The following is a 23,563-nucleotide window of genomic DNA, read 5'->3' as shown; positions in this document are numbered from 1 at the left end:
CCTGCCTGCCTGTGGAGGCCACAGCACCTCTACATCTCTTCTCTAACGAAGGAAGGGGTTTCAGCTCTCGGTGTGCTGCTGCATGTGAAGTACCTGTTAGACAGAGGCGTCCTCTCCACACATCTGATCTGGATGGTGCTGAGCTCTTGTACGCTGCCTGGACGGCTGCCGGTGATGGTGGTGTTTGGGATGCGGTAAGTCTTTTTATGCCTTCGTGAGCAGCAAGTGCTGGTAACACCTTGTTGAGACGAGAGAGAGGGGCTGTGGCTTGGGGGTCTATTGACTGTAGAAACCTCCATGCAGCTCTCTTCATAGACTTGCTCATCCACAAACTCGTGGTTCTAGCCCAGAGGAATCCAGCAAGAGGGATAAAGCACACACAGAAAGATAATTAAAGTGAACATATTAATTGTGATTGTTTAAAGGCTTAAATTGACACAACTGAATAAACTGGGAAAGTTAGACAGCTTATTCTTGATTATAGTGTTTAGCCCATATTAGCCTGGGCTGAATACCAATACAATGTAAATGCTGGAACAAAACACTCAGAGCTCTAAATAAGAAAATGTTAATCCAAATTATTTTGTAAAATAGCATGTGATTGTAACGTAGTTTGCATTATAAATATCTGTATAATCTATGAAGCACCACAGAACAGAGGATAATGTTTACTAATAAAAATGCAAGTGGTGCCTACATAAATGCTCTAAATGTAATTTGGAAATACGTAAGATTTATTATATTGAACCATAATACAACAAAATTCAAATATTTTCCAGATGAATTTATAAAGCTTTTGAATGATGTGTTAGAAATCAGGATCTGAAACAGTGTGTTTCAAGGTATGCATCTGTGTGGGGGAAAAAAAAAAAAAAAAAGATTCAATCAAATAGAAATTTTGATTATAGGAGAGGAGGTGGTTATTTAAAAGCATCAAGTTCCTAATTACTGTAGATGGATGTGTCGAAAGCAGTTTAGAAGACTGAGGATTCAGTTAAACAAAGCACTGTTTATTCATGCAATCTTTGCTTAATCCCAGCATGGCCAGTAGTTTTATTGGGTTGTCACAGAGCTGAATGCAAAGTCACGCAAACAGACAGTTTATGGTGACTCAGTAGGTGATTAGGGAGCATTTCACACACAACTGTGGTTTCCACATTTTCTTTCTGTGTGAAAGAGTGTGAAATAGTGGTGTTGCTTATGGGGGGAAGGGAGGAATTTTAACAGTTGTTTTGAAGTAGCAGCCCAAACTAAGTAGAGATTAAGATACATCCATGTGCGGTTTGAGAAAGCCTCCTTTTAAAAAAAAATATCTTTTCAGTTACTGCTGGAATCAGTCTACATATCCTGGGAATGGTTTAGGGGAATGGTTTATGAGCATGTTCTGGATTATTTTACACTCTACTTACTCTCACTCACTTCCAATTTGTTAGCCAACTGCAGGTTTTTGTATTAGAATGAGAAAAAAATATTTTTTTTCCCCTAAAGAATGATGCACTAATTGGAAAGGTGCTGATTTTTTTTAGGAGAATTACAGTACAGTGTTAATATAAAATATGTGAATAAAGTAAAGAGAGTAACAACTGTGGCCTAGTGTTTGTGACAAATGGAAATATCTTTACAGGCATATTATTGTTATTTCCATTTCTTCTATTCTTCTTCACTCCAACATAAGTTCATGTGGAACTGAGTGGTGTTGAAGCATGCCAATTTCAAGTGATATGGAAAAAAAGAACTTGCCTGAAAATTGACTTCTAGAAGGCCTGTGTCAGTTACAATCAAGATTTTGAATGTGATTGCACAGTGGACATAAAATTCAGAGAGAAAAATGACCTAATTGCCATCTTTAGATTACATTCAGTGGTTTGCAGTATGTTTGCCAAGAACTCTGCTAGTTTTCCAATTAAAAGTAATTTTGTACTTCCTAAAACTTTTATGGAGCAACCAACAAGAATTCAATTTGTCCATTAAAGAGGGTATTGAGTGAACTTTTAATATAGACTGGAAACATTTTGAAATGATGTAATGGCTCAGACTAATAGATTTGATTATACTTGTTAGTTAACTGTTCTTAAATTAGTTAAAAGAAGCCTGTAAAATCTTTCAGTGCAATTATTTTAATTATTAATGTAATTTTCATTAATTTCCTAACATTGCCAACTCTGCATTTCTTAGAGTAGAAGAGATCTTATCCTAATGACTTCAAAGTGGCAGAAAAGAGAAAAATATGCCTTTGCTTAGTATCATCTGGACTGATGCTTATACCAAATGATATTTCAAAGGATGCCAAGAGGCTGAGAAGGTACCTCACCCTTGCTGTTATACCATGAATCAGCAACTTGCCAGATTCTACAAGGTGAGAGCCCAGAATTTCCAGTTCCCACTAAAATTTTAGGAATGTATGATCTGCAGATTGCTATTTGGAATCCCTGCATACATTTTTGTGTTCATGTGTCGTATGAATTCAGTGCCAGTAGCAGGACCCAAAAAACAAGGAAAAAAAGATTCTATGCAGATTCAGGAAAGATGATTATACTTGCTTTCTAGGCTTAATCCTTTTTTTTTTTTTTTTTTTTAAAAAAAAGGTCTGTTTAAAAAAAGAGAAAAAAACCACAAAAGGCTTATGTATTCCACCATTATGATTAGAGGAAGTGTGAGACTTTGGGAACCAAATTCAACTCCCAGCAAATGAATAGAAATGTTTTCCATGATTTCTATGAGAGTTTGACAAGACCTGTGGCTACTACTAGGGTTTTAAATATGTTTGTAATGTTCAGCTGTGGAACACTTTTTAAGATAGACTGCTATTATCAGGTTCTAGTATGAAATGTCTCAAAAGTGTTCCAAAAGGACCCAGTCTGAATCTTGGCAAAGAAACCACATTATACTCTGAACAGGAAGCAAGACAGTTCATCCTACATGCATTATATAAAAATGAATACTCCAAAAGTTAGAATGGAGGAAACATAAGCACCTCTGAGATGACATATGACTATCTAAATGATGTAACAGTTGGACCTTTTTATTTAGAAATAAATACTGCCTAAAGGAGAACATGAAATTATACATATGCCATATTTTAATTTAGCAATGTCTGTTGTGAGAAAACTTTTTAATCTCTCTCTCTTTTTTTTGTTTTTGTTCTTTTTTGAGAAAGAGCAGAAAGACATTCACAGTGATCTCTGTTAAATATAACAGAAGCATTACTTGGGGAATGCTGGATGCCGGGGGATCCTCTTTTACGGTCCCTTCAGTAAGAATCATACTCATATCAGAGGAAATACTCAGCAGCTTTCCCTGTACAAAAGCCCAACATTTGCTCAGGCAAAAACTTGCTTTGACTGCACTGAGTATTGGATGTGTAAGGACTACAATTTGTATGTTAAAAATTTGTATGTTTTCATAGAGTGCATGAAAACCATAATGAAGGTCACATATACGGCTTGGATATACTGCTGTCATCTCACTGATGCCAGTCTCTTTCACGCTAGATGAGGCTGTCATCCAGGATATCTCTGTTATTTGTATGCAGTGGGTATAATGCATTAAAATAAGATAAACCGGCTTTTCTTCCCAGCTAACTGCTTTCATATAAGGGCTTATTAATTAGAAGAGATAACTGAAAACATTCAAAACTAGGCTGGTGTTGGGGTTCACGGGAAAAGACAGCTCTCTCTTCTTACCGTAGTTTTTTCCAGGCAGTGAAGCAGGTGGTGGTGCTGCGTTTCAAAGGAAGAGCCAGATTTGCTAACAAAGGCCTGTTCTTCTTCGCTGGAGGACTGTGGATACATAGAACTCTGTATTATCCTCATTTGTGAACAAGAAGACTCTTATCCAAATATTTGATCAGAACTAATCCGGATTGTGCACGGTAGCGTAACTGCAATACTTCAATTACATGGTATAACCCAAATTATTTTGGACCCGAGTTTTCTTTTGCTTGTTTGTTTTTTAATCAAACTATTTTCTTTCCTTTCCTTGCACCTCCTTTTAAATGTTTCCATCTTAGGTCTTTTATGCAAATGGAATAGTACAACTTACAAGTGCAATCAACATGTAAGCTTTAAATGTTGGATCAACGCATGCTTAAAATTATCATAAATTTAAGTGACAGCAAAATATTTTTTTTTTCCTGGGAATGTGCCTCATTTGAAGGAAATTAAACATAGCAGTCCTCCTGGGATCATTTCATAGCACTAAAGAATTTGTGGTATTGCTGCTTTCACAAAAATTCATGTCAGTGATCCCAGTCTGCTGCGTTTGGAAAGAGCGTAGCAGATGTTACCGACACAGAATGAAGGACTAAGTAGAAAGCATCCACTGTTTATTAATTGCTTTCATAATTATTCACTAGAAAGCAAAAAACTGAATAGGGGAGGAAGGGGGATAATAGGAAAGATTACAATTCAACTTTGGGATATTTGAAATCTGAATGGCAATTAAGCTATTTGGTGTCTTTTTATTTCAAAGATCTGAGTTCTTTCAAGCAGAAGAGGAAACGAGGGCTCTGACTGCTCATCTTTTGTGCCAGACCAGACAGACAGACAGCTACTTCCTCCTCTTCTGGCTATAGGTTAAAGCCTTCAGCTTTTCAACATGTATTGAACAGAAAGGGCATAGAGGAATGAAAGCCTGCCTGTGTGCCTCAGGGAATTGCCTAAATGCCAGAAAATGGCAGGGATTAAAAAACACTGTCTGTTCAGTCTTTCTCAGCTGGGTACAGCTCAGAGCAGCCAAGGGGCTGCCTCTGGCCTGTGGGTCACTGGGATCCCAGTCCCAGCCGCTGCCTGGGGCTCCTGCCACTGGTCCTGGCTTCCTCGGCAGGGGTAAGAGGGGGAATTAGCTTCAGGTAACATCAGATTTCAGTGCCCTTGAGGTAATCATCAAAATTCTCCTTAGAGCAAAGTAGGTGCTTCCAGGGGGTGTTGTTCACTCTGCAACACCCTTCTGCGCAAATGGTATCCAAAAATCATTTCTTTCCCTTGCTGACAATGAAGCTTCGGTTTGTCACCCATGTTTTACCTGTCTAAAGCCAAATAAGATAAATTTGACTTACCTCCTAAGAGGCAAATGCTTTGTAATTTCTTAACGAGGTCTTCTACAGGATCAGGCTCTAAAACTGTGGGCTGCATTTGAATCCAGCATTTCTATCTATTTCCCTCATCTTTTAATACCCTCTCATCGACTCTCACAGGCTTCCTTTAATGATAGCAATTGTCCAATTCATCCTTCCTTAATCTACCTCCAAAGGTAACATTGCCTAAAGACCCAAGCTGACTGGCCCTGGTGATAAACAGAATACGCTACTGCTGGGCTGTCATTAAGCTGTTACTCTGGAGGTGGAGGATATAAAAACCTTACCTGCTGCAGCTGGTTACTCAGTAGGCCATTTCGTTTGCTCTGCATGTAGGCATTAGCACTCCCACTCTTTGCTGCACGAATTCGAGCAAGTCTGGCTTTCTGTGTAAACAGACAAAAAGAAGAGTGTCACTTGTACGCATACCCATTATTCTGTTTATCTAAAACTGCTAATTGGAATCAGCTGCTTATGAATACCAATATTGTAACGACTGAAAGGCTGCATTGCATCCGTCCTCCAGGTGGAGCAAATCATGAGTGTCTTCCCATTTAAAATGCAAATAACAGAAGTTTGTATTTGTTTGCATGCATCAGCTAATAAGAACAACGATTTTGGAGAAGCGATTAGACAGATTGGGATGTAAGTGCCTACTTTTTTTCTGCATTGCTACAACTGTGCCACTCTTTATGCCTTTTGGGTCAGGAACACGGGCATCCATCTCAGCTGCTACTGCAGTGAAAATCTCTTTAAAGGGGAATAAATGGTTCAGAAAAAAATGTAATGTTGCAACTACAGTGAGCTGGTTTCTCAGAGCCTTCTGGGTTTTTAAAATAGCAGAATGTGGTACCGCTTTTTATGCTGTGTCCCAGGAAGGTTCCTGAATGCTTGCCCGGCCTTTTAAAAGCCAAGCCTGTTCATATAATCAGACTTAATGCTTGTCATCATTGGTCATAATCTGTTCATAACCTGATTTTTCAGAGACTGCAGGCATCAAATTGCTGAGAGAGATTTGAGTTTTTTCAGGTGAACTTCATGCCTTGTGAAGGTGACATTCATTCCAGAGTAGAAGGTGGCTCATGAGAGAAGGACACTGCATCCATTGACTTGTACAACAGTTAAAAGCCAACATTAGGGGAAAGAGAGAAGAAAAGACTCTCAACCAATCATATGGAAAACAAAAGCTTTTATGGGATTTCTAGGATAGCGTCCTGGTTCTCTGATTTTTGTTGCTGATTATAAGAGGAAGTTTGGGTTTATCTTCGTGGTTAGGTTTCTGATTCTGAAAGCCAAATGCTGAGCAGCATCTGGAGTTGAATGGCTGCTGAATCACAGAAGGAGATACAGTGAAGAACTTGAAAAACTGCCTTTGATATATTAATAGGGATTTTCATATCTGATAATTACTCAGGTGATATTTCCAGAAAATAGAGGTAGCATTTACCCCCCCTTCCCCCAATTTCTGTGGCATTAAATGCCAGCATGAAATGACTGTGAATCCCTGAACACTTACAGACGGAAGCAGCCTGGTCACTGCAGCAGCCAGATCTCTCTGGCGCGATTAATAATTGAGTGACTATGAGGAATGGTTCAACACCATGCCTCTTTGCCTCAAACTCACAGCCTCAAACTCACAGATCTTCTGAACAGTGAGGCAAGAAATTTGTGACAGCTAACAGCAAACATGGCTAGCATATGGCTTATGTTGTATGTCATGTATTTATTATCTTTTAATTGTTCTGAAAGAAAATAAGATAATGCTGTGCATTTGCACATCACGGAGACAAAAAGCTCACATGAGAGGCTGTTGCCTGATTTTGTGACACGTTGGCTGTTTTAGAATAAACCTTGCTTGGTGCACACAGGCTTTCCAGCAATGCAGTTAATGCATGTTATTCTAGTGGTAAGAAGTGAAGCGCCCCAGTCACCTGCATGGTGCTTCTTCACAGGTGAGCCCTGGAAGGACATCTGCAGCTCCTCATTCTATCACCCTGAGCAGGTCCCCAGAAGCTGGACTGGGGGTAATTTTCCAGTTAGGGCTTTTATGCTGAGCACCAGGGCTGACCAGCCCTGGGCAGCCCAGTATGCTGCAGCAAGCCATCCGAGGGCAATGCCCCAGGCTGGCCCGGGGTTCCCAGGAGCCAACCAGTGTGGGGAACAGTTAACAGTTCCCACTCTTCAGGCTCACATGGGCTCCTTGATGGCACATCCAGTGCTACCAGTTTAGGTCTGAGTCCTCAGGGCTAGAGATTAAAAATCCCCTCGGCAGGCGGAACACAGTTATTTTCAAGGTGGAGCTCTTGAGATGCGACACCAGCATGACAGGCTGAAGGATGAGGGAAGAGTTTTACCTGCACTGCAGAAAAGTCATGGGCTGGGACATGTGCACTGGGTTATGTTCATAAATATATTAAAGGTCTCTCCTAGCATGACTGTTTAGCCTTAGGAGCGCAAGATGCTTTAGACATGCCTTTGCAGGATGCAACATGGAGTCCAATAAATAAGTGATTTCAGTCACAAATGTTTAAGCTGCAGTACTTTTAAGTGTGCTCTTTATACAAGGAGATTCATTAGATTTAACGAACAAACGTTTTACATACATTAGTTATGCTTTTCCTTTTAGCATGCGTATTCATTTTCTCTTTCAGTGATTGTAGCAATAATTATGGTGCAGCACCATTCAATAAAAATAAAAAAATATAACAGTTCATCAGACTATCTTAGTATATCAATGTGCTACAACACATATAATACGAAGGTTGTACTTTCCATGTGAAAATTTGAAATAGCTTTGCAAATATGAATTTATTGTGTCTTAGAAAGCTATTGTGAGGTGGAAAGTAATAGCTTACATCTTTCTAGCTGAGACTCATTCAGATGGCCTGAATTTACATCATTTACCAAAGAGAAGACAATAAATCTATTACCAAGACAGGAACCAGATATTGTGGTTTCCATGCTTATACTTCAGCTTACAGAAAATACTCCTGAAACTGGAGGTGTTTACAAATCTGTTAAAGTGGTAAGATTTCTTTTCAGTGCTTCTGCCTGATTTATATCAGAGCCTGTAGCGTGAGTAGTCTAGTAACTCCTCGTATTTCCTATCAAGGTAATCATTACAAGGTCATGTCAGCCACAGGATTTTTAGGGCTGCGTGCTGGGGATTGAATTCCCATGAAAGACACCAGAATGATGGGATGACATCAGGAAAACTGTGATTACAGAACTGCACTTTTCTTTAGTCTGTGAACATCATTTTCTGCCATGCACAGCAGAACAGGAGTGATAACTGCCCCTTTCAACCACTGCAAAGCCTTTCCTAACTCTCCCCTTTCATGGAATACCTAGCGAAAAAAGAAAGTTCTCCTGCAGTAGATTACCTCTTCTTTGCTGTGAGGTTTTCCCTTTTAGCCATTGAATGTGAAACTCTGATTTTAGTAACTTTTATGTTGCCTAGGACAAAACCCATGTAGCTGAAATGCAGTTCTTTTACTTATTCTGATGAAATGTCACCGTAATCATCCTGTGTGAAACTTCCTGAAGAAACTGATGACCAGCTCTAATTCTTACCGCACCCCTTGTATTTGTATTGAACTCCTCTTTTGAATGCATCGCTTTTTACTTTTTTTCCTAGCTTCAAATTTTACAACAGAGGTAGATCTTTTTATATGGCTGCATTTAGAGAAACCTTACAAAGGGATTTCACTGTTACTCAACAACAGCTATCTCTGTCAGTTTTAGAAATATAAACATATATTTTCACAAGGTTTTAAATAGTGCTCAGTGTAACGCTGCAGGGTATTTGTAACATCCAGTTTTTAACACTCAAGTTGCCCTCAGCAGTCCAGCTGTTTTAAGAAAGAGATTTTATCAGGAACACTTTTAGGGCAGGGCTTACTGCAGTACTGGAAATCATTTGTGGCAAGAGCTTCTCCCCAGTTTGCTATGCAAGGAGCCTAGGTAGCCTGGGTAATTTAGTACTTAGCTCCTGTTGTCTCTCTTCTGCTGCTCTCCAGACTACATAACTATCTTACTATCAAAACTCAAGAATTACTAATTGCTTGCCTTTTGTTTATTATTTTTTATTGATCTTGTGCAATTAATAAGAGTTCCTTCACAGTCATTCTTTGTGTGCTGGCTTTGGTTGGGACAAGAGTTAATTATTTTCATAGTAACTGGTATGGAGCTACGTTCTGGATTTGTGCTGAAAACAGTGTTGATAACATGGGGATGTTTTAGTTACTGCTGAGTGGCGCCTGCACAGCATCAAGGCCTTTTCTGCTCCTCAGGCTGTCCTGCCAAGGAGGCTGGGGGTGCAAAAGAAACTGGGAGGGACACAGCCAGGACAGCTGCCCCTACCTGACCAGAGGGATATTCCGTACCATCTCGTGACATGTTCAGCAAGGAAACTGGCAGGAGGTCGGCAGGAGCTGCCCTTACCCTGGGGCAGGCTGTGTGTTGGTTGGTTGGTGGTGAGCAATTTTTTTTTCTTTTGCATAATTTTTCTTCTTGGGTTTGTTTCCTCCCCATCTCTGTGTTGTTTTTTTCTACTCCTTAAAAAAAATATTGAACTACCTTTATTCCCACCCACCAATTTTTGCACTTTCACCCTCCTGATTCCCCCCCACCCCCCACTGGGGAGGAGTGAGCGAGCGAGCAGCTGGGGTTAAATCACAACACTGTGGCTCCTAGAGCAATGGCCAAAATTGTCCTAAAATCAATCACATTATTTTTTATATCAGGCCTTTTGTAAATTCATCTTGTATGTTTGTTTTCAAGTGAAAAGTCAGGCCCACATTTCATGCTCTGATTTTCTAATTTTCAGTAATTGCAAATAATTGACTTTAGATTAGCCGACAATAATTTATGGGATGTCAGCGTGTAGTAGAGATGAAAATGCTGTTTACTTTGTATGCTAATGGATATGGAATTAAATAAGTTTCATGTATTTGTTGAGTTGTGACTTGCTTTAACAATCTATTCAAATTATTGTTCAGTAAACACAGGTTTTACACGTTTTTGTGCTAATTTAAAAAATCTTGGATAAGTTATTCTGTTAGTTATGTCTCTGCAACCCCACTGAGATTAATAGCCTATCTCATTTAAAAAGTCATAATGGCAAGCAGGGTTCCGTACTGCAAATGCTTAGCTCTAGATTGCCAGGTGCTGTTAAGCAGTTGTTGCAGTTTATCCTAGAGCTATTTATATTTATCTAGTAACTAATTATTCATAATTGGAAAGATAAACACATCATGTAAAATCAATAAATAATAAAGCCAAGCCAATCTTCAGGATATATTTTGCGATGTGAACGTAGAAGACCACACTCAGATGAAAGATTCAGGTTGAATTTTAGGTATTAAGTCAAGGTTTGGAGCTGATGATGGTTGTTTGGGTGTTCTGTTGAGGCACCATGCAGAGTCAGCCTAGGGAGAAAGTGCCTGGACGACTACCATTAAGGCTTCTTCAGTTGTCAGGTAATGAACAATAATGGACAGATGGATCTGCACTTAGGACTTGCTGGCTGAGATGATACAAGGCTCTTGCCTTCAAAGGGTGCAGAACTATAGATGTATGGAAAACGGGGAAGGCATCTAGCAAGAAATCCTTCATTCAGGGCAAGGAGGACATTGTCATCGTAAGAGCTGCTGCAGTATGCTGGGATGGAGCTTTCAGCCAGGCTGCCGTTGAGTGGCCAGACACCTGTTCCAAGGGAGCTGCTATGCCTCCTTCTTCCCCTGCCCTGTGCTGGTAGGCATCCCAGTGAATATGACACTGTGGGAGTCTAGCCATATCTTAACCCTTGATACCTATCAATTACAGGACAGCAAACCGTATCCAAGCTTACCTAAAACTTTCTTTTTCCTTTTCCATCCTTACCTTTATCCTTTCCACCCCTTTCCTTTCCTTTCCTTTATACATGGAATCGTCACAACACATCTGTCATTAAGTTTGCCACCTGAAGGCACTGATAGGCTATGAAAATAACTTGGCATCTTGAAGTTGTCTCTAGCTGAGAAAAACTCCAAAAATAGGATTCTTCAAAACTGTCTCGGTAGTGATAAATCTGCTTGAGGAAAAGGCATAGAAAGACTACAGGGCACAATTATTTCAGCCCTGAATTCCAGTATCTAGTTTGGATTCTTTATTTGTCAGGACAGGTCAGATCCTTGGACCTTATTATCTGATAGAAGAAAATGTTCTGATAAGCACGGATGATTTTTCTTTATTTTTATTTTCATCTCTTTTGGGTTTTGTTTATATTGATTGTCAACAAGCTCCTGATAGTGCATTAGGAAGCTGTACCCTCCTGTTGATGCACTGGCTACATTACAAAGTGGGATTCTGAGGTAGTTACAACAATATATTTCCATGGCTGGATGCAGGAGCTTCCTTTAAAACATGTTCAAAATGGAATGGTATATAAATAAATTTCTCTCTTCCATCTTCTCCTGAGCATTAATGTGCAGCATCTTTTTGCCAAAAAGAAGCAAATGGAATTGTCTAATCTTGCATGACTGTGCAGAACTCAGTAAATGTGTATACTGATGGCCACATTGTTCTTGAACAAACCTAATATAAGTGAAAAAAAAAATCTGCTGAAAATTGCCAGTGCACCTGTGAGTAGATTGCAGCTTTTCAACAGAGAACTTTCTCTGGAGTTTCCTTCCAGCCCAAATGTTTTGCCATTTCTGAAGGCTACCTTGATTAAACTTCTGTATGAGATATTGATAAAGTAAGTTGCACAACTCAAATACACAACACTCTCAATCAGATGGAAGCTGTTGTAGCCAGCAGGAGGTACCATCACCTGCACGGGTTCATGCTGTGCTCCATGAAACAGCACCTTCTTTCAAGCTTATGTTCTTCAGCCTTAGATAACAGAAATAAAGTTGGTGCCCAGGGAATCATTTATTTTAGAAAACTGTGTAAAGCTTCCATTGTATTGAATGAAGAAGGAATTTCAAACTTCAATAACGGGACTTTTTGCTTGAATATTCCTATACAGTTATATTTCTATATAGGAATAAAAAAAATCTATACAAGTAGAACCCTCCTGTGAAATGCAAGGATATACTTCATAGCTAAATATTGCTAAATGTGGACTATACAGTACCCAAGAAGTGCTTTTTGTTGATTTTTTTTCAGTCCATCACAGTAAGGTTCAGTTCAACATCTCAGTCATTTTAGGTTGAGAGAGATTAGCTTTGCAATAGGAGATATCAATGAGACACACATCCAGTGCTAAGTTAATCAGACCTCAAAGCCATTTTCTCCAAAGCAAGAAGGGCATAAACATGGTCAGAGAAAATCTCATCCTTACTCTTGGCATTGTTCTGGGGAGCAGAGGGAAAGACACTTGGCACGATTGCCATTCATCGCTTCGTATTCCTGTTTGAAACATACAATGAGCTCACTGTTTTGCAAGGAGAAAAAGTCAGTTATTAACTCGAGCAGTTATTAATTCTTCTATTCAGAAAGAGATTATGGGGAATAGCAGCCAGTCTGCCAACGTAATTTTGCAAGGTATTTTCTAGTGTCCATCTCTTTTCACTGGCAAGTGTAAAACAGGCATAGAAAATTCTCTTTCATGACATACAGCAGGAGACGGTTTCTATCTGAAGTGAGGCTGGTTGTGTCTGCAGTTATTATGAAAGCTCGGAACAGGCACATTTATTGCTGGGATAAAGCAGATCTGTTACCCATGACTGGTGCGATGCTCGGAGGCACAGTAATGAAGCACTGTGTTCCGGCTGATACATACTGTTCTTTCACTGTCTGCTGCCATTACACAAACAGAAGCGGCAGCGATGTGGGAGCAGGGAATGCGCAGCTGGAGCTGGCACGGGGGACAACCCGGCATGCGGAAGGGTGGGTGGAATTAGTAGCTAGGCAAGGTATGGTACCTGGATCACTGAGGCAGCCTACATTTGAAATTGGGTTTCTAGAAAGGTATGACATCTCTGTGATATGCCTGGTTTCTTTCATGGCCATTTTCCTCATCTGACAGCGTTCTTCCAAGATGTGGCCATTAAAGGGTGCAACATCTTCAGCCTGGGCCTATGACTGACTTTCTTGGCCATGTACCTTTGTTTCTCCTGATTTTAAGATATTCAGGGAATGGTATCAGCGTGTACATTTCCTTCACTTCCTTTTTGTGAAGAAATCAGTTGAAAAGGTGGCCAGAAAGAAACACACATTTTGTAGCTTCAGCCCTGGTGCTGTCGTCTCTGAAGCAGGTGCAGCCTGGTCTATGTACGTGGTCACCAGCCATGGCCTGCCTGCACGCTGCTGCAGGCGACAACCCCACTCTCCCTGGGTCACTGGAGACTCAGGACCTCTGAAAAGAGGCCATGGGACAACAAAAAAGCCCAAGTGGTGACACCTTAGGCTGGGCAATCTTGCAACTTGTGTTGCATCCAGAGCCTTCTGACTGCCATCAGCAGAAGAGCAGATGGTAATGTGTCTCAGCTATCTTATCAGAGCTTCATGTGCCCATGGAGGCTCTCTGAGCTGGGGTTGGGTGAGGTGTATTGGGACCAGTATGTTGGCAATGATGTGGAGGTGGAGGTGACTGCCCAGGCTTGGGCTGCATCTCTCCTGGTAAATAGCTCTTCCTGGCTCCTGACCTTGCCCACACGGGTCAGGGAGGGAAACTGTCTTGTTATAGAGCTAGCTGGTATTTTAATGAGAGATTCAGCAAATCAGGGAAGCTGGAAAAACAGACTTTTCTTTTCTTTTCTCCTGATTAAGCTCTTTTTCTGAAGCCTTTTAAGAGAACTAGAGCTGAGGAGACAAGTTCCCCAATAATCAGATTCCCCAGGCACTGACCTGGGAATTAAACACATAGATTAGTGAAGCAGCCTGTTAGAATAGACGTTAGAAATCACTATTAGGTTTTTATTTGTTTGGGTTTTTTTGGTTTTTGGGTTTTTTTCCTTTTTTTTTTTTTTTCTCAGAAGACTCTGGCGGAAAGAAAGTCTGCCTGAAAAACACTGAAGAATCTTCAGTGGGTGTGACTGCAGCTATTGACTGAAAATACTAAATCTAGTTTAACAAGCAGGATGAATTACCACAATAATGGATCTGTACATTTTGACAGAAAAGATAAATAGACAGGTTTTGGGGTTTTTTTTCCCACTAAAAATAGCACAGTATTTGCATCTAGGACATGGGCTAGGCATGTAGCACATACATGTAGTAGCCCTTTTGTTAGGAAATACTCACTTCGAGGGTGCACAGCGTATAAAAAGTTATATTTCATCTATCGCTCAACAACAAAAGGGGGAAAAATTAGAAGCTCACCTTTTGTGCCCTGCGCTTGTCTGCTCGTTGATTCTGGTGGTAGATACGGCTGAAGTTGGAGACAATTACAGGAACTGGCAGAGCGATGACCAAGACCCCGCTCAGAGAGCATATTGAACCAAAAATCTTTCCAGCTATTGTCTTCGGCACCATGTCACCATATCTGAGTTAAAGAAAGCAACGGGCTTAGTAAAGACAAATTTTCTTCTGTATTGAATTGCAAGATGAATTAATTACACAATAGATTTTACTTCTCTTGCAAATAACATTTCCTGCAAATGAACAATACTTTATACACATCTGCATACATATACAGCATGCCCAGCGTTGTGTATATAAATTTAGTTTGAAGCTAATGTTGAGTATCCTGTACATCAAACTGTGGGTGTCTATGTTCTACCTGGTGTAGTGTTCCCAGGCTGCCTCTATTGCAATAGAGAGAGAGTGACCTTGCTAAGGGGGCGTGGTGGTGGTGGTGGTGGTGGAAGAAATCAGTGTTGAAGTTAAGTCCTTACTCTGTTTGCTTGTCGAAAGAACTCCTCATTTTCCATCAGCAAGATCCTAGGGAGACCACTTAGTAAGTTCGATGTCAAGCTGAATAATGTTGCCTCATTTAAGTTGATACAGTATTTTAATTTAGGAGGGTAGCACATTTTTTGGAAGGGATCGTGGACTTTCTGACCTTGGAGATTTTCAACACTGGGCTAGAAAAACCCATGGCTGACCTAATCTATTGTTGATATGCCGCCTTTGAGTGGGAGGCTGGACAAGCTGACCTCCAGAGGTCCTTGCTATAGTCTAGCTGACAGAAAACATGAAAATCTCCAGGCACATGCAAAAACCTAAACAAATTCTAACTGCAAATGCTGTCAGTGCTCAGAATTACTAGGGCTACCACCTTTCTTCATGATGTTGGACATTGTTTTGTCCAGCAAGTAAGAACATAGTGCTACTGAAGTATGTAGAGGCACTCCAGCGACAGTTTATTAAGAGATACAGTTCTCTTCGCGCTCTGTAGAGTGCCATATTCTATAGGACAAGTATGTAATTACATACTACAGAGTGTAATAAAGAGATAAATTATTTTCAAGTGCCATTCGCTTTTTTAATTTCATTGGATTTTAAGTTATTATTAAAACTGATCGTTGCATGTGAATTAAGTATGCTTGTGAGCAGGGAGATAGCACATTCCCTATTACAAGGAATTTATAAACTGTTAACACAAGAGAAGGTAAGAAATAAAACTGTAGGAGGGACGGTGTTTGGAAAATGCTATCTGGAAAGCAAAACGTGTCTGTTCAGCAAGAACTGGAAAAATAATAGAGAAGTTGGAGTCTTCAAGTCACATGGTCCAAATTGTGCACCTAATCACAAGAAGGAGGACGTAAAGGGATGGGGATATCAGATGATGGAGAATCTATGTGGGGGTTGAGAGCACCTTCTAGCAATGAGAGCTCAGCGTATGTCAAAAGGAGATTATGTATCGCCTTGCAGGTGAAGATGAATGGTTTGCATTTTGTAAGATAAGGAGGTATTTAATGTAAATACTCAAATAAGTTGTCATCTGGGCAGATATAATATAGATGACCAAGTCTTAGACTATTGAAAGAGATTATGTTGTGTAAAATAAATGTTTAGCTGCTTTTCAAAGTATGCCCAAGTGTAAAATATTCACAGGAAAATTACATAAATATTTCTACCAGTAAACGCTTCCACCTGCTCAGAATTTGAATGCTATTAGTTTGTGATTTTGTGACACGCAGGGTGGGATAACAATACATAACGTAATAGAATCCACCTTCTGATTTATATATATCACTGGTCTTAATTACCGGAGAGTCATGTTTTCCTTCACATCATTTGCACCTCACAACATAGACATTTTTGGTGCTTATCTTCCTAAAGGCAGAGCTGACTATCAGCTGTCAGGAGTGATGCATGCCCAGCTGTTCTTTCCTTTGGGCAGGGAAGTGGATAAACGACCTTTCAAGGTCTCTTTGACAAATGAGATCCTCGACACCTAACTAACCCCAGGTTTTTTTAGGCAGAGCCGTGAAGAGAGCAGTGGGCACGGGGCCAGGGTGGTGAGCTTAGGGGACAAGTCCTAGAATCAAATCACCGATAATCATTGCCAGTTTACAGTATTTGTTACTGTTTTACTTCATTCTTCTAGATACAATCCAAGCGTTTTCTTAAATTGCATCGAAGTATATCAACAGAAAGGTATCTGAAAGGCAGTATATATTTACATACACCTGACACAACCAGATCTTGGAATGCAAAATTTACTCATGGCCAGTACTACTGGAACAGATCTCTTAAATTAGATTCCTAAACCTATATTTAGATGTCTACCACTTAAATGGTAAATTGCTGAACTTTTATAAGCTCGCATTGTCACTGGTGGCTGCAATGGACAGAAGGCATTGCCGGCTCTAATTAATTTGATTTGAAGTTGCTCAGGGATGTAGTTCATCCTGTTGATAATGTGACACTATAATTATGTGAATCAAGTGCAGACTGATGTTTTAGGAGTGGTGACAGGAACTATTAGCTGATTCATCTGTAACATTTCAGTATTTATGTGTGGACCTACCTACTGACATAAGGAGATGCCTTTTCACAGTATTTCAGTGTTTATAGAGCAAAAGAAAAAAAAAAGGTTTGTTTGATACGTGAAGGAATTTCACAATGTTTTTCTTATCCTCTAGGCAAAATGACAGGCAGATGGATATACTGCTTATTTTAAAATCACTTGCTTTTGATTATTTTTCTGTTTTGGCTGGAATAAGCTGTAATATGCTGACATTTTCCAAAGGTAATGTTGCTTGTCCATAGTTTAGTGCTAATCATATCTTTCACATCGTCAATAGCTCTTACATAATTAGATTTTTGCCTGTTGATAAACACTGTCTTGGAGATGTTTAAATAAAATTATGGCCAGAAAAAATGAATGCCAAGAAAACAGCCTTCCTGCACAGGGTATGAAACATATTTGCTCATTTTTGTGACAAAATGGAATTTTTACTACATTTACCCTGGTTGGTGTTGCTCTCCTTTGGGACAGCGACACAGATTTTAGTCTAGTGTAGGCATGACTAGAAATGTTAATGAAGTTCTTCCTGCTGGATTAAATATTACCTTTAGTTATACCTCATATATCACTGAATGCCATCAATGGAAGTAACTGACACAAAACGAAGGGAAAATTTCTTCCTTTACCTCACCTGCAATTGCTTTATTCCTTGGGAAGTCTAAGCTAAAAAGGAACAAAACTCCATTTTCAGATGGCAGAGTAGCTTTGCAGTGGTTGTGTTTCATAGTGGAAAAATTATACTTGATCTCTAAAACAAATTCTAAATTCTGCAGAAAATCTGATTTCTTCAGTCCTGGAGACACAACAGATACGGAATCTTATTAAGCAATTTTCACAGAGTCACTTTTCAAAAGGGAACTATTTCAAGGTTTTATCTAGTGCTACCCTACTTGTCTCATTGCTCTTCAGACTGGCACTACAAACGAATTCTCCTTTATGGGCTTTTTTTCCCTAGTTGCAGTCTTTTCATAGCTTTGTATATGTATGGTCTGTTCCACATATGTCTATTATTGTGGCCAAAGCTCAAGTCAGTCTTTAGGCATTTATGATTTGTACTGACAGTCTAATTTTGCAACGTCAAAAGTGTCGTCCCAGTATTGTATTGCTCTGGATGAGTGAAGAAAAAGAGATGCCATACTGATCCTTGTTATCCATCAGGTGCATTCTACTTCATTAGCCAGAAAGGGAAGAGAAAAGGCTATGGAAAACTAGATATGTCAATCAAGTTTTATCAAATAACAAGACAGAAACTACATGATCAAACTAATGCCTAGGTTTCACTAGATGCTGTCCAGACAGGTCAGATGTGTGCTATTGCTTGCAGTCCGTAAGTATCTGTTCAGTAAGTGACATCGTACAGGGATGGATGGATTTAAAGGCATGAGTGTTTGTCTCAGTTGTTTGTATTCAACAGGTGACAGACCATTTTTGCATATTTGACTCCTTACTGCATGGCAAGGCAGCAAGCCAGTGAATTCCTTCATTTTGCAAATATTGGATCTTTGAGAGTACTGATCTGAGTAACACAGGCATGATTTAGCACTTTGCATGACAAATTTGGGGACACAAAATGTGTCTGGAATTGCACACAAGAGGCTGAGCTGTTGTAGGAGCATGAGAAGCTTGAGTGTATTTGGCTTTACAAATGCCCAATCTGCAATCCCAACATTGCCATGGCAGACCTTACCTGTGGACATCCGTCTGCCAAAGTGATACTGCTTGTCTAACTGATGAGTGGGGTATATCTGGTGTTGCATGCCCATAATTCAGGAAATCTCAGACAACAGAGGCTGTATGTTTGGCATCATCGGCTACTTATCTTATTCCTGAATCTAACGAAGACTGTTTTTCGATGTCTCTAAGTTGGAATATTTCATAAGTCAAAGGGCTGAATTATAATTGAAACAAATAATACTCTTTTTGCTGTTTTTCCTTGATGTCAGCAGAGAAGGTATTTTCTTTAATAATTTTAACAAATAAGAAGGACAATGCTGCTTATTTAACTTCTGTTTGTTTCTTTGAATGCAGGAGTAATTTTTTTCCAAGCAAAAGTTAAATGTATTTTGGAGGATAAAATAATTAATTACAGAAGTTGTAGTTTAGCAATATTTGTGTGTGTGTTTGACAGATCAGAAATTCACATTTGGAATAGCTTACTTTGGATAGAAACATCCCCCCCACCTCCACCCCCCAGGGTGACCTCTACAGAAAAACTGTGAAACTGTAGGACATGTAGTGTAGAAATAAATTAAGAGTGTGCATTTTTGCAAAGATCAAGTAGTTTAGGCTGACACTGGCAGAGATACAGGTAAGGAAAAATATTATCAGTATTAAAAAACCCAAACACCTGCAATAACGTTTTTTGACAGTAGAGGGCATAAACGCCATTAAAAATAAATGCAAATGCAAAACATTTTAAAATGCGTGTTACAAATACGTGTGCCCTCTCCCACCTCTTTCGAATTAATTTACATTCTTTAAAAAAATACTACATTGATTGAGGTCTGTTGCCTGCTCCCATCTTATTTGCTGAAAAGGGAAGCTAGTAACATTTTTGTTTCCAAACATGTAAAACATGTCAGAAAATAATGGAGTTCTAAAATAAGCGAGAAGTCATTAAGATTAACTTGGTAATATTTATTTTAAAAGCAGGGGAATTTGTGATCGAAGAACAATAAAAATAGTATGAAATCCATGGTAACTAAACAATCTTTGTAGAAGCCAGCACGGCACATTTTTCTCATGTGTGTGGGAGACCATCCACGTTTCCCAGTGGATTTAGCATGTCATCCAGGCAGAGTTCAAGCTTTTTGCACTGGAGCTGGTGAACAGAATGGTGCCCTGCCTTTCCAGGACAAGGTCTAGCCTCCCATCCTCCAGCTGTTTGCTAGCCCTGGGCAGGGTTGGTGCTTTACCCATCTGGGTGGGATGATGATGTATCTGCCTTCCTGCTTCCCGTGTCCGCTAATGGCCTTTGCCTCTCCTCCAGGAGCAGCAGGCAGAGCCCCAGGGGCTACTCTGGTGAGACTCTCAGCGAAGATGATACAGCTGCTCATCGGCCCATGCATTTAGGCAGCCAGCCACCCCATTGGGCATGCACTTACGTACCGGCACAGGGGAGAAGGCAAAAAAAGCAATTCCCAGCCTCTCTGACACTAACAGTAATCATGATGAATCTGCACCCTTACCTAGGTCTTAAAATAGCCTAATGGTTTTGGAAAAGTAATTTCTAATATTACAAGATATTGCAGTTTGTGTGAGATGTGGAACATTACATAGATTATTCCAAATTTTATCCCAGCCTTGGGAGATTCTGCATGGAGTTGCAAATAATCTTCCCAGCTGCTTTTACTGCTGTGAAGGGCCCTCTGTTGCAGTAGCCCTCTCTTCTTCTCAGTAGCGATGGACGTGGTCTCCTCTGGGGTCCACAATGTTCCTCCAAGTGCTGGCCAGAATGATTGCTCATGAATGATGGAAAACACATCTGTTTCTTAAGAGTGGTAGTGCTCCCTGGGCTTTCCAGCCTGCAGGGCCAGACAGTCAAACTATTGCCCCTGCACCTGGCTGAGTCAGCAGTTTCTGAAATACAAATTTTCTAATAAAATTCAGGGATTTTTGTTGCACCAGGCTTTCAGGCACGTGTACCAGGGCTTTCATCCCAGAAGCTTAAACAGATTTGTAAAGGTGGGGTTTAGTACTTAGAGGTCAAAAAAAAAAAGAACTTTAGCATGGAGAAGTTAAAGAACTTGCTCAAGGAAAAACTCTCAGCATCTTGCGGTCAGCACAGAGATCCAGATAACCAAATTCCTTCTGTTTTCATTTACCATAAAAAATAATTTATATTTTTATTTAATATTTTATTTTATAAATTTATTTTTATAAAAAATAAAATAAAAATAATAAACCCCCCTTTTTTTGCTCATCTGTCCATAGGAAAAGCTAATATCCGGACTGTTTAGGATATAACGTTAGGATATGTTTACAGCAGTACCCTGAGCTGCTGTAAAGCATCACAGAAGTATGATGCGCATTTCATGTTGTACGGGAGCCGTTTAAAAGTTACTGGAGCTACAGCTCAGCTGACTAACAGCTGCATTACGGTAACACAGACATACTACGGAGGTGGAGCTTTGTTTTGTTTTTTCCCAGATTTCAAAGGCAAAAATGAGCATGTCTGTTTTTTAGGAAAATGAGAATATTTCTGAACGGATCAGATATTTTTTATGAATAAGAAAGGAACCATAGAAGAAAAACTGTTCTTGATGCAAAAATTTCAGCTGCCTTTCCTAGAGTTACCCAAATCATGGTCATTCTAACAATGCACTATCACTCATAGGTGACAACGAGCCTTTTTTAGAGTTTGTGGGCCACAGGAGCTTCACACAACCTTTTGTATGGGAGCAAGTTCCTGCGGCAAGTGCAGGTGCCCTCACCCTGGGTGGCCCCCACCAGTGCCCGAGCCCCCTTCAGCAGAAAGGTGACACTGAGACTGTGACAGTCGCTGCTGAAGGTCTCTGCACACTGTGGCAGGTGCTGGCTGGTGCCTCCAAACCCATTTGTGGTGCTTTTAAAACATGATGTAATGTCATGGCCCGTTATGGAGTGCCTCAGAACTGAGGCTTCCGGCACCAGCTTCCGTGAGGGAGATGCTTACCTGGTGAGAGATCTGCCATATATTTAGTGGGATTTTATGTTTAGTACCGTGGGTGGAAGACTGTATGTCAGCAAGAAAATTCATCAGCTGGACTGCCACATGCTCCACAAAGGAGGAGTGACTGGTTAAGCCCTGCCTTTGCGCTATCATGGATGTGCGAATGAACTGTTCTCAATTAACTCCCTTCACAATAAGGCTAGCTCTAGAACCAAGGAGGTACGCTGCAAGGGAGCAAATATTGGTTAATTACTTCGAGGGCAGTTAAAAAAACCAAAACAATCATCAATGTAGAATAGAAACTGTCCATTCTGAGAGCAGAAAAAAAAGTGTTATGCATAAAGCGATATTATAGAGATGTCCAATTATATCTGACAATTGCAAAATGGTGTCCTTGTCTAAGGAGGGTGCTGTAAATTTTATAAATCTGTTCCCTAGAGCTTCCAAGCTGCTTGGTGACTAAATGCTGGCAAGTTGACACTAATTAGTCATTTATTTCAACATTACACCCAACAACAGATAATTTAAATTGCTACTAGTAATAAGTTTAAGTGGAATTTCTAAATAAGCATTTCAACTGTGTTGCCTTAAGGATTCAACCTGTACATCTACAATTTGAGAAGTATCTAATTTGCTGTTTAGGAGCTAATTCGATTTTTAAAACGTGGCTATATGTGAATGTGAAATGATCCTGGGCTAGATCTGGAAGAATGAGACAGAGGTAAGTAAACATGTCTTCATTTTCTAAAATCATCTTTAGTCCTAAGAATACTGTATCTAATTAACATAAAATTCATTTATTACTTTGTTGTATCACTTCAGAATTTCAAGTCTTCAGCGTACCATGGTGATAAGCAAAGAACAAATGCTTGGCTGGATTATAATTTATAAGATGGTACAAATGACTGCAGGAAGAATATTCTTTTCCTCTATCACTCAGATACTTCACATTTGCTGGGGCCTGATGTAGACATACCATTTTTTTCATTCTGTTTTATGTGAAGACAAAAGTAATTTGAGGGTGGGTGGGTGGGAACAATTTGATCTTTTCTCCTGTAATTCTAACTTATTTCCCTAAGAGAAAAATTTCTAAGGTCTTTCCTTCTTAAAATCAGTGACTTGTATTACTTACTTAGTAAGGACCTAATTTTTCAATAGGTCTTTTGTCAGGGCATATGCCCAACACACAAACACATGTATAGGAGGAACTGACCAGCTCTTTCAAGTCTTAGGAATGAACAAAAAAGTACCAGTAAATAGGTCAGACCAAAGCTTCACCTAGCCTAGCATTCAGTCTCCAAAATCTAACCTGAAGCAAAGAAACATACAGGGAAAAAGAACAAGCTAAATACACATTTCCTTGAATGCTCTTCTATCCTCCAACCACTTAAAAATAACTCAAGAAGTACCAGAACTGTAATTTCTTTGTAGTTAATGATCCTTAGTGGATCATGGGCTTTATTTTGCCCCATTAAATCTGTGCACATCTTTGGCATTCACAACACTGGCAGTTCCTTGCTCAGTGACCTTTTGACTGTTTTGGCTTCAGTTCCTTGCTTTATATGATGCCCCCAACCAGGCCCTTGTACTAAAAAAAGCAGCTGCTGCGTGATGTCTAGTCACCCTCCTCCTGCTTCTTGTGTTTTCATACCTGTTTACCTGATCTCCTTTCTACCCTGACAAGTTCTACTCTGTTCATGCAGAATCTTCTCCCTATATTTGATCCTACCTTTTACCCTTTTCTGAATCTTCTCAAATTCTTTTATATTACTTACTAGAAAACAAGACCATAACACACATTTTTTAAAGAAAAGGTATGGAGAAGTTCAGAATATCTTATTTTTCTGTTGCCAGCCTGGACAGTGAGCCATTATTATTCACAATGTTAATACACGATGTTTCACTCTTGTTGTTTCTCTGTCCAAATCTTTAT

General features: G+C 39.8%; 1 protein-coding gene across 2 annotated transcripts in view; it reads right to left on the bottom strand.

Annotated features, from left to right (window-relative positions):
• The window catches only part of KCND2 (potassium voltage-gated channel subfamily D member 2), a 286,106-nt gene that overhangs the window by 4,718 nt on the left and 257,825 nt on the right, over positions 1 to 23,563 (bottom strand). For both annotated transcript variants that reach the window (XM_005441771.4, XM_055712625.1), the window contains 4 exons: positions 14,384 to 14,546; positions 5,362 to 5,460; positions 3,684 to 3,779; positions 94 to 341 (listed from right to left, as the gene is read on the bottom strand). In XM_005441771.4, coding sequence (XP_005441828.2) covers positions 94 to 341; positions 3,684 to 3,779; positions 5,362 to 5,460; positions 14,384 to 14,546 — 606 coding nt within the window. The remainder of the gene's footprint in view (positions 1 to 93; positions 342 to 3,683; positions 3,780 to 5,361; positions 5,461 to 14,383; positions 14,547 to 23,563) is intronic.

This window comes from Falco cherrug, chromosome 5 (assembly GCF_023634085.1).
Source record: "Falco cherrug isolate bFalChe1 chromosome 5, bFalChe1.pri, whole genome shotgun sequence".
Lineage (NCBI taxonomy): Eukaryota > Metazoa > Chordata > Aves > Falconiformes > Falconidae > Falco > Falco cherrug.
The sequence above is the reverse complement of the archived record's forward strand: the minus strand, read 5'-3'. Positions and strand labels throughout refer to the sequence as shown.